The sequence below is a fragment of the Tupaia chinensis genome, unplaced genomic scaffold, assembly GCF_000334495.1.
Source record: "Tupaia chinensis unplaced genomic scaffold, TupChi_1.0 Scaffold146604_1, whole genome shotgun sequence".
NCBI lineage: Eukaryota > Metazoa > Chordata > Mammalia > Scandentia > Tupaiidae > Tupaia > Tupaia belangeri.
Window position 1 is genome coordinate 976,127 of NW_006206460.1, and position 12,040 is coordinate 988,166.

General features: G+C 36.5%; 1 protein-coding gene across 1 annotated transcript in view; it reads right to left on the reverse strand.

Annotated features, from left to right (window-relative positions):
• The window catches only part of LOC102487571 (contactin-associated protein-like 3), a 222,793-nt gene that overhangs the window by 190,704 nt on the left and 20,049 nt on the right, over nucleotides 1-12,040 (reverse strand). The window contains 1 exon segment of the mRNA XM_027768474.1: nucleotides 2,834-3,021. Coding sequence (XP_027624275.1) covers nucleotides 2,834-3,021 — 188 coding nt within the window.

Genomic DNA, 12,040 nt, shown 5'->3' on the forward strand with positions numbered 1-12,040 from the left:
ATCTCTCAAAAAAAAAAACAAAAAAAAACAAAAAAACACCAGCAGGAGCAGTAAGCCACTGTATGAATTTAAAATGGAAAAGGACTTAGATAAAAACCAAACAGCTGACAGTAGTAAATTGGTGCTGCTCTCCCTTTACAGTTCTGCTGCAGAAATATGTGATTTTGAACCTGATAGAGAAACAAAGTGTATCTTAGTTTGAATCATATGACATTGCTGTTTTGTAGGTCCAAAGACCTATTGGCAATTTCACATGGTTCAGCCTGTAATATAATATGTACCTGGATTCCCTTTCACTTTTCATTTCGTAATCAAAGGAAAGGGAACGCTCAGAGGTCAAGTACCTTGTTCTTGTTAGGACGGTTTTAGGAGCAGGGCCCAGTGTCGTCTTTATTCAGGTGCTATCCACATCCCACCCTAAGCTGGTTAAAGATCTGCTGTTCCAGTATATAAATATCACTGGTTTATAACCATTAATAAATATTACGTAGTTAGAATGGCATTTAACCTGAATGAGACATAGGTAACGCATTTTTGTTTTTAAAAATCCATTCAGTTGGGCCAGCCATGGGCTAGTGGTCAAGGGAGCCAGATACCACATGGCTGACTGTGCAATTGGAATCCCAGGCCTGGTGGCTTGAAAAACATGCTGGGCACGTGTACATGTGTGCCCCAAATCCCAATAGGAAAGAGAAACGCAGGAGAAGTGATTGCAGCATGGCCACGCCCATTGGGGGATGCTTTCTCCCTCTCCCTCTGTCTCTCTCTGGCAAGCATACACATTCTCTGGTAAAAAATAAACAAAGCCTGTACTTTTTGCTTCTGCTTTTTAAAATCTAAGCAGAATATATGTATCTACCCCATAGAGTATTTGGAGGATTTAAGTATGTACAAAGCACAAAGAATCGTTTCTCAAGCACATTAAGCACTCAGAATATGTTAACCCTTCATATTTACATTTTTCCCTTTAAATTGACCTTTTTACCCTAAGCCTTATGCTAAACAATAACACCCATGATACCGTAACTTTGCCATACCACTTACATTTAATTTGAAGAAACTATAAATTTAACACATAACTAAGAAGGTGAAAGATGTTTGCACCACGTTATAGTTTAACGGACGAGTGTAAGGAACAGAGCCTCAGCAGTGTTTTATTGTTCCAGTCTTAACACTTAGTAGTAGCTCATGCTGTTAAATTTGCATTCCTTTCACTTATAAGCAAGACTGAATATCACTTCATATATTTATAAACCATTTTTCTTCATGTGAACTGTTCATTGATCTTTTTCATTTTTACATTGTTTTTCATTTTTATCCAACGATGTATAAAAGTGCTTTATAGATTCCAAAATTAACTGTCATGTATATTAAAATTATTATTTCCTACTCATGGGTTGATATCCTCTGGTAGCAATTTTTTTAATGCAGTATTTTTCATGTAATCTAATCTATTAGTCTCTTCACTGTGATTTGAGTTTTGCATTTTGCTTAGAAATATATCCCACACCCAATATTCTCCCCCAATATCTTCTAATACTATTTCAGTTAATGCCTTATTTTAAAATCTTTCATTTTTCTACAATGTGTTTTGATGTAAGAAGTGAGTAAAAGATCTAGGTTTATTTATTTTTTTCAGATGGTTACCCAGATGTACCAGTATCATTTACTGAATAATTTCTTCTTATTGATTTTAAATGCCATCTTATTTATATTTAGTATATTGCCAGACTTTTTTTCTCCACTGATTTTTGTATTAATACCTAGTGACTTGAAAATCAAGCTCTACTATGTATTTTTTCCAAGTTGTAGAACTTGGAAATACTTGGCCTTGCTTGTTCTTTTTAAAAATTAATTTTAGAATGAAAAATAAAAATTGTATATATTTATTGTGCCTAACACGTTTTAAAATATGTATACATTGTGGAATGCCTAAATCAAGCTAATTCCATAAGCATTCTTTTTTTTTTTTTTTGAGAGGTTTTTGCTATAGGGCGCATGCACTCGCCAGACAGACAGAGACAGAGAGACAGAAAGTGAGAAATCACCCCCCGGGGGGATGGCCACGCCGCAATCCCTTCTCCTCCATTCTCCTCTCGGGATCTTGGGCATGCAAGCACACGCGCCCGGCGTGAGTTTAAGCCACTGGGTCCGGGACTCGAACCGTGGTCAACTACGTGGGAGTCCAGCGACATAGCCATTATGCTAACTGCTGGTCCCCCCATAAGCATTCTTGATGTTCTTATCATTTTGGTGGTAAGAACTCTTAAATTTACTCTCAGCAATTTTCAAGAACACAGTATTTTGTTGCTAACTATAGTCACCATGCTGTACAATAGTTCTCTAGAATTTATTCCTCCTACCTAACTGAAATTTTGTATCCTTTGATTGGCATTTTTTCCAAAGGCCTGTCTTCACCCAGCCAACCCATGGGAATCACCATTTTACCTTAGGTTCAACTCTTTTAGATTTCATATATGAGAGAGATCAGGTGGTGTTTGTCTTTAAATGCCTGGCCTACTTCATTGAACATAATGACCCCCAAGTTCATCCATCACTCATGTTGCAAATGATAAGATTTCCTTTTTTAAAACATTTTTTTTCTTCTTTATTCATGATGAAGTGTGAGCACATGCATATGAGAGTGAAAGAGAAAGAGAGGGAGAGGAACGTCCTCTACAGCAACAGTCCACATCCTTTTTGGCACCAGGGACCAGTTTCCTGGAAGATAATATTTCCACGAAGTGGGGGATAGGGGTTTGGGAATGATTCAAGTGCATTACATTTATTGTGCACTTAATACTTATTAAATTGTAATAATAAGGATTAATACCAGTTCTTGGCCTAGAGGTTGGGAACTTCTGCCCGACAGGGTCTAGCCCAGGGGTCCTCAAGCCCCAGCCACAGACCAGTACTGGTCCATCAGCTGCACGGTGGGGGTAGATGGTGGGAGAGCAAGCGATTCTCTGTGTTTGCAGCCACTGCTCATCACTCACAGCATTGCTGCCTGGGCTCTGCTTTCTGTCAGATCAGTGACAGTACTGGATTCTCAAAGGAGCATGAGCCCTATCACTGTGTAAATGTTTCATTGTATTTTGTAATGTGGCGGTGATGGAAATGTGGTGCACAGTGGATGTGGTGCACATGGGTCATCCTAGGACCTACCCTCTTCCCTAATCCATGGAGAGATGGTCTCCAAAAGGTCAGTCTCTAGTACCAGGAAGGTTGGGAAGCAACAGTCCAGTGACACTACACTCCCTTTCCTCCAGTCCTCCAGCCCATTGGGTCTTGGGTGCTGGTATGCATGCCGCATGTTTCAGCCTGACCAGGCCAGAGATTTAACCATGGCTGCTATGTGGAATCCAGCTTCTAAGTTACTGTTTTACCATTACTGTTTTACCATGAAGCCAGCCCACACTAATTTTTTTAAAGACTGAATAATATTTTACATATTACATACAAATTTTATTTATCTATTTAGTTGTTGACTGAAATGTAAGTGATAATCTGTCTTGGCTGTGGTGAATAATGGTGCAATAAATATGAGAGTACAGATATTTCTTGGACATTTCACTTTGGTTGAACACATGCCCAGTAGTAGGAGTGCTGATTCATATGATAGTTCTATTTTTAATTTCTGAAGAACCTTCATACTGTTTTCAATAATGGCCATATTTATTTACATTCCCATTGACAACATGCAAGAGTTTCTCCACATTCTTGTTGGCATTTGTTTCCTTTTGTCTTTTTTATAGTAGCTATTCCAATTCATTTTGTTCTTAACTTGCAATTCTCTGAGGATGAGTGAGGTTAAGAATTTTGGGACCAGCAGTTAGCATAATGGCTATGTCGCTGGACTCCCATGTAGTCGACCGTGGTTCACGTCCTGGACCCAGTGGCTTAAACTCACGCTGGCACGTGTGCGTGCGTGCCCAGGATCCCGAGAGGAGAATGGAGGAGAAGGGATTGTGGCATAGCCATCCCCCCTGAGGGGTGATTTCTCGCTTTCTGTCTTTCTGTTTCTCTGTCTGTCTCTCTTTCTGGCGAGCACATGCAACCTATAGCAAAAACCTCTCCAATAAAGAAAAAAAAAATTTTTTTTTCCAGGGGCCAGCAGGTGGCGTGGTGGTTAAGGTGTTGGGCTCCTACCTGGTGGCTTGCTTTCTCACTTTAGCTCTCTCTGGTCAGACAAAAAAAAAAAAAATAAGTAAAATAATTCTTTAAAAAGAAGTTTTTCATATAACAGCCATTTATATGTCTTACTTTGAGAAATGCCTATTAAAGTATTTCGACTATTTTTTAATGAGGTTGTTTTCTTGCTATTATATTGAGTCCTTATACACTTTGAATATTAATCCCTTATCAAATATAAGGTGTCCAAATATATTCTCCCATTCCAAAAGTTGTTTCTTTACTCTGTTGATTGTTTCCTTTGCAACACAAGAGCTATTTTATTTGCTATAATCTTATTTATCTCTTTTGTTGTTATTGCCAGTGCTTGTTGGGTCATATCCAAAAAAATAAGTGACCAAAACAAAGTCATGAAGCTTTGACTTCATTTTTGCTGCTAGTAATTTCAGTTTCAGGTGTTACGTTTCTGTCGTTAGTTCATTTCGACTATATTCATATGTGGTGTAAGAGAGGGGTCTAATTTCATCCTTCTTTGTGTGCATATTCAGTTTTCCCAAAATCATTTATCGAAGAGACTGTCCTTTCCTCATTATAGCACCATTCTTTAGCACTTTTGTCAACAATCAATAGACCATATACGCACATGTTTATTTCTGGAATTCCTACTCTTTTTCCATTGGTATATGTTTCTGTCCTTATGTCAGTACCATGATGTTTTCATTATTAAATCTTTGTAGTATATCTTGAAGTCAAATATTGTGATTCTTTCAACTGTGCTCTTTCTGCTAAAGATTACTTTGGCTTTTCTGGGGGTCTTTTGTGGTTATATATGAATTTTAGAATTGATTTGTCTATAAAAAAATGTCATTGGAATTTTCAATGAATCTAGATCATTTTGGGTAAAATGCACATTTTACCAAATCAATTGTTCCAGTGCATGAACATGTGTCATCTTCGATTTCATTCATCAGTGTTTTATAGTTTTCAGAATACAGATCTTTCAGGGGCCAGCAGGTGGCGTGGTGGTTAAGGTGCTGGACACTCCCACATGGCCGGCCACGGTTCAAGTCCTGGACCTGGTGGCTTGGTTTCTCACTTTTCCTCTCTCTCTCTCTCTGTGTCTCTCTCTGGTCAAATTAAAAAAATAAATAAATGAGTGGATAAATAAATAATTTTTTTAATTTAAAAAAAAAAGGTTTAAGAAAAAAAGAATACAGATCTTTCAGGGGCCAGCAGGTGGCGTGGTGGTTAAGGTGCTGGACACTCCCACATGGCCGGCCACGGTTCAAGTCCTGGACCTGGTGGCTTGGTTTCTCACTTTTCCTCTCTCTCTCTCTCTGTGTCTCTCTCTGGTCAAATTAAAAAAATAAATAAATGAGTGGATAAATAAATAATTTTTTTAATTTAAAAAAAAAAGGTTTAAGAAAAAAAGAATACAGATCTTTCAGGGGCCAGCAGGTGGCGTGGTGGTTAAGGTGCTGGACACTCCCACATGGCCGGCCACGGTTCAAGTCCTGGACCTGGTGGCTTGGTTTCTCACTTTTCCTCTCTCTCTCTCTCTGTGTCTCTCTCTGGTCAAATTAAAAAAATAAATAAATGAGTGGATAAATAAATAATTTTTTTAATTTAAAAAAAAAAGGTTTAAGAAAAAAAGAATACAGATCTTTCAGGGGCCAGCAGGTGGCGTGGTGGTTAAGGTGCTGGACACTCCCACATGGCCGGCCACGGTTCAAGTCCTGGACCTGGTGGCTTGGTTTCTCACTTTTCCTCTCTCTCTCTCTCTGTGTCTCTCTCTGGTCAAATTAAAAAAATAAATAAATGAGTGGATAAATAAATAATTTTTTTAATTTAAAAAAAAAAGGTTTAAGAAAAAAAGAATACAGATCTTTCAGGGGCCAGCAGGTGGCGTGGTGGTTAAGGTGCTGGACACTCCCACATGGCCGGCCACGGTTCAAGTCCTGGACCTGGTGGCTTGGTTTCTCACTTTTCCTCTCTCTCTCTCTCTGTGTGTCTCTCTCTGGTCAAATTAAAAAAATAAATAAATGAGTGGATAAATAAATAATTTTTTTAATTTAAAAAAAAAAGGTTTAAGAAAAAAAGAATACAGATCTTTCAGGGGCCAGCAGGTGGCGTGGTGGTTAAGGTGCTGGACACTCCCACATGGCCGGCCACGGTTCAAGTCCTGGACCTGGTGGCTTGGTTTCTCACTTTTCCTCTCTCTCTCTCTCTGTGTGTCTCTCTCTGGTCAAATTAAAAAAATAAATAAATGAGTGGATAAATAAATAATTTTTTTAATTTAAAAAAAAAAGGTTTAAGAAAAAAAGAATACAGATCTTTCACAACATTGGTTAAATTCATTCCTACACATTTTAGTTTTTATAGTTATTGGAAACAGGATATTTTTAAATTTCCTTTTGATTATAGTTTCTTATTTACATGTAGAAGTTGTGCATATTTATCAGGGAGAATACAGTTTTCAAAACATTACATTGTATAATGATGAAGTCAAGGCAATAAACATACCTGCTATGTCAAACATTTATCATTATTTTCTGCTGTGCTCATTCAAAACACGCTCTTCTCACTATTTTAAAGTATACATTGAATTGGGTCCAACTATCATCACTCTTTGGTACTGTAGTGCTCTAGAACTCATCCCACTTATCTATATGCACTCTTGTGTCTGTTAATCAAGTTCTCCCACATCTCCCTATCTCCAATCCCTCTTCCCTTTCCCACTTCTGACATACACCGTCACATTCTTCACTTCTATGCAATAAACTCTTTTGGCTTCCACTAATGAGTGAGAACATAGCATTTGTCCTTCAGTGCCTGATTTATTTAACTCAGCATTATTTTCTCCAGGTTCATCCATATTGCTTTTTTTTTTTTTTTTGAGAGGTATTTGCAATAGGGCGCATGCACTTGCCAGAAAGACAGAGAGAGACAGAGAAACAGAAAGCCAGAACTCACCCCCCGGGGGGGGGGGGGGCGGGCCCTTCTCCTCCATTCTCCTCTTGGGATCTTGGGCACACATAAGCCACCAGGCCCAGGACTCGAACCACAGTCGACTGCATGGGAGTCCAGTAACATAGCCATTATGCCAACTGCTGGTCCCTCCCATATTGCTTCTCAGAAATGGATTTTAGCCTTTTATATGACTGAATAAGTATTCCATTGTCATGTATACCATATTTTCTTTAAGCATTCATCACATGTTGGGTACTTAGATTCTATGTCTTAACCTTCATAAATAGTGCTATAATAAACATGGGAGCATATATATTGTATCTCTGCCATACTGCCGTCCTTCCCTTGATCTAGTAGGATTAAAAGATCATAATGTTTTTTTAAAGAGCCTCTGTACTGTTTGATATAATGGCCCATACTAATTTACATTCCCATAGATAGTGTTAAGAGTCTTTTTTTCACAACCATGCCAACATTTCATTATTTTTTGTCTTTTTGCCACCTGGGCAAGGTGGCACCTCATTGTGATTTTGATTTTCAGTTCCCTGATTATTAGTAATGTTGAATATTTTTTCATGTGCCTTCTGGACATTTATATAGATTTTTTTTTTTTGCAAGTGCGCTGTTTGAGTTCCTTGTGTATTCTGACTATTAATCCTTTATCAAATGTGTAACTTGCACATACTTTCTATTTCTCTGTATATTGTCTCTTCATTATCTATTGTTTCTTTTGCTGCACAAAAGTAATTTAGTTTGATATAATCCCATTTGTCTACTTTTGCGCTACTGCTCATGCTTTCGAGGTTTTATTTCAAAAATCTTTGCCAGACCAGTGTTCTAAAATATTGCTTCTGTTTTCTTCTAGTAATTTAATGTCTTTCACATTTTTGTTTTTAGTTTTACTACAGGGTACATGCACTCATCACAGAAAGAGAGAAAGAGAGAGAGAGAAAGAGAAATTGCCTCCCAGAGGATATGGCCAAGCCACAATCTTCTTCTCCATTCTTCTCTTGGGATTTTGGGCATGCATGCACACATCCCCACTGTTTTTCAAGCTGCTGGGTCTGAGACTTGAACAATGATCTAGGCCATGTAGGATCCAGCTGCCTTAGCCACCACACCATCTAGATGCCCCAATGGTTTTAGTCTTGAATCAATTTTGAGTTAGCTTTGTATATGGTGAAAGATAGGTGTCTAGTTTCATTCTGATCCATATGGCTATCCAATGTCCTGATAAATTTTATTGAAGAGACTGTCCTTTACCTAGTGAATGTTCTTGAGACCTATGTGAAAAATGATTTGGTGTTATGTTTGTGGATTTATTTCTGGGTTCTCTACTCTGCTCCAATGGTCTATGTATCTGGTTTTGTGGCAGTACATGCACATTTTTTTAGTTATGAACTTGTATGTACTTTGAAGTCAGATGGTATGATACCTCCAACTTGGTTCTTTTGCAACAGAGTTGCTTTAACTATTCATGATCCTTTGTGATTTCCAGCAAATTTCATGACCTTTTTTTTTCTATCTTTATTAAGAATATCATTGGTCTCTTGATAGGGATTGCATTGAATCTGTAGATCATTTTGGGTAGTACTGACATTTTAGCAATATTGATTCTTCTAATCCATGAATATGAAATGTCTTTTAATTTCTTTCTAGGTATTTTTGTATTGCTTCCATCAGTATTTTATACTTTCAGTTGTAGAGCTCTTTCACCTCCTTAGTTAAATTTATTCCCAAGGGCTTTTGTTTTTCTTGTGTAACAGTGCATGTGTGTGTGCATGTGCATGTGTGTGTGTGTATTATAAATGGGATTATCTTCTTGATTTCATTTTAAAATAATTTTTAATTGGGTGTATAAAAACACTACTAATTATTGTGCACTAATTTTGTATTCTACGACTTTACTGAGTTCATTCATCAGTTCTAATGGTTTCTAAGTGGGTTCTTGAGAGTTTTCCATGTATATGATCATGTTATCTGTCAATAGGGACAATTTAAATTCCTCCTTTCCAACTTGAATCATCTTGATTTCTTTCTCTTACCTAATTGCTTTAGCTAAGATTTTCAGTACTATGTTAAACAGGAGTGGGAAAAGTGGACATTCTTTTACTGTTCCAGTTCTCAGTAGAAAAGCTTTCAACTTATTCTCATTCAGTAAGATTTTAGCTATGAGTTTGTCATATATGCCCTCAATCATGTTGAGATATATGCCTTATATACCTCATTTGTTGCAAGTTTTCATCACAAAATAATGTATTTTATCAAATGCTTTTCTTCATTGATTGATATAATCACATTATTTTTATCTTTATTTCTGTTGATATGCTGTATCATGTTTATTGTTTTGTGTTTGTTGGAGCATCTTTGCCTCCCAGGGACAAATATTATTTGATCCTGGTGTATAATCTTTTTTTATTATTTTATTTTGTACATTCAATCACCATACATCACTACAGCTTGTAAAGTGAATTTGCACAACATGAATACACTTCATACCAGTCCAGTTCAAGATACCATACACGTTCTCATCAACAGATAATCGCCCATTCCTGTGTCCCACAAAAGTCTTGCCTCTTTATTTTCTATTTAATTTAGTTTGCTAATATTTTGTTGAGAATTTTTACATCTATGCTCATCAGAGTATTGGTCTATAGGTTTTTTGTTGTTCTTATATTCTTGTCTGCTTTGGTTTGAAAGTAATGATGTCATTGTATAAAGAGTTTGGGAGGATTTCCTCTTCTTAGATCTTTTGGAATAGTTTGAAAAGAACTACTGGGGTCGGCAGGTGGCATGATGTTTAAAGGCGCTGGATTCCCACATAGCTGACCATGGTTTGAGTCCTGGACCTGGCGGCTTGCTTTCTCTCTTTCCCTTTCTCTCTCTGTCTGGTCAAATAAAAAAAACAATAATAACAATTGGAATTAAATAAATGATTCTTTTTTAAAAAAATTTAAAAGGAAAAAGAAAAGAACTGCTATTATTTCTTCTTTAAGAGATTTGTGGAGCTGGCAGGTGGCATGGTGTTAAGAGCACAGGACTCCCACATGGTCGACTGCGGTTCACGTCCCAGATATGGCGGCTTGCTTGCTCACTTCCACTCACTCTATCTCTCTCTCTCTGTCCCTCTCTGGTCAAATTAAAATAAATAAATAAAGTTAAATAAAAACAATTCTCAAATATAAAACAAAAAGATTTGTATAATTTGGGGCCGGCAGGTGGCATGGTGGTTAAAGTGCTAGGCTCCCACATGGCTGACCACGGTTTGAGTCTCGGACCTAACAGCTTACTCTCTCACTTTTTCTCTCTCTCCATCTCTCATCAAAGTAGAAAATAAAATAACAAATAAAAAGTATTTTTTTAAAAAAAATTGTAAAATTCATCAGTGAAGCCATCCAGACCTGGGCTTTTCTTTGTTAGGAGACTTTTATTATTGATTCAATCTCATTACTTGTTATTGTTCTATTTAGGCTTTCTATTTCTTTCTAGTTCAATCTTGGTAGTTTGCATTTTTCTAGGAATTTCTTCTCTCTAGGTTTCCCAGCTTATTGGCATGTAGTTTTTCATAATAGTATCTAATAATTTTATGTGTTTCTATGGTAACCATTGTAATGTTTCCTTTTTCATTTCTGATTTCGTTTGCATCTTCTCTATTTTCTTAATCTAACTAATGTTTGTTGGTGCTATTTATCTCTTTAAAAAACAACTTTCATTTGGTTGACCTTTTATATTAAATTTTTTGTCTCTTATTTATTTCTGTTCTGATTCTAATTATTTTTTCCTTCTAACAATTTTGAATTAGTTTGTTCTTACATTACTCATTCCTAAAGATACATTATTAGGGTGCTTATTCTAAATCAGTTCTCTTGAAATAGGCACTTATTGCTGTAAATTTTCTTTTTTTAAAAAAAGAATTATTTTAGTTTACTTTATTTCTTTATTTATTCATTTTAATTTGCTCAGAGAGGGACAGAGTGAGAGAGAGAAACAGAGAGAAAGAGAGAGAAAGAGGGAAAGTGAAAAAGCAAGCCGCCAGTTCTGGGACAGAACCACAGCTGGTCATGTGGGAGTCCAGCACCCTTAACCACCACAACGCCTGCCGGCCCCAAACTTTTCTCTTATTACTGCTTTGGTTGTATCACATAGCCTTTGGCTATGTTATGCTTTGAGTTTAATTTGTTTCAAAAACTTTCAAAATTTCTTTTTTAGTTTCTTTTTTGATCCCATTGTCATCCAGGAGCATGTTGTTCAGTTTCCATGTATCTGTATAGTTTTCCAAAGTTCCTCTTGTTACTGACTTCTATTTTCATTCCATTATTGTCAGAAAAGATAATCAATGTGATTTATGTTCTAAATTTTTTGAGACTTGTTTTGCAGAGAATGCTCCATGTGCTAATGAGTATTCTGCAGCAATTTCTAGTTTATTGCTACTCTCATCTGTATCATTTCCTTCCTTTTACTAACTTCATGCTTAGTTTGTTCTTGTTTTTTTTTTTAATAGTTCTTTGAGGTGTAATTTTAAGTTGTTTATATCAAATTTTTGCTCTTTTTCTTTAGGTATTTACTGCTATATATTTCTCTTTAAGAATTGCTTTTGGAAGCTGCAGATAGTGTGGTGGTTAAGGGCTCTGAACTCCCACATGGCTGACCATGGTTTGAGTCCTAGACCTAGTGGCCTTGTTTCTCTCTCTCTCTCTCTCTCTCTCTCTCTCCCCCCGCCCCCCAACTCTGGTCAAATTAAAATAAATAAATAAATAAGGCTGAATAAAATAATTTTAAAAAAAATTTTAAAAAGAATTGGTTTTGCTGAATTCCATACATTTTTCTGGATTTTATTTTTCCTTTTTCATTTGCCTAAAGATATTTAAAAATTTTCCCTTAAATATAATCTTTGACACTTCAGTTAGTTGTTCAGGAACTTGTTTAATTTCCATGTATT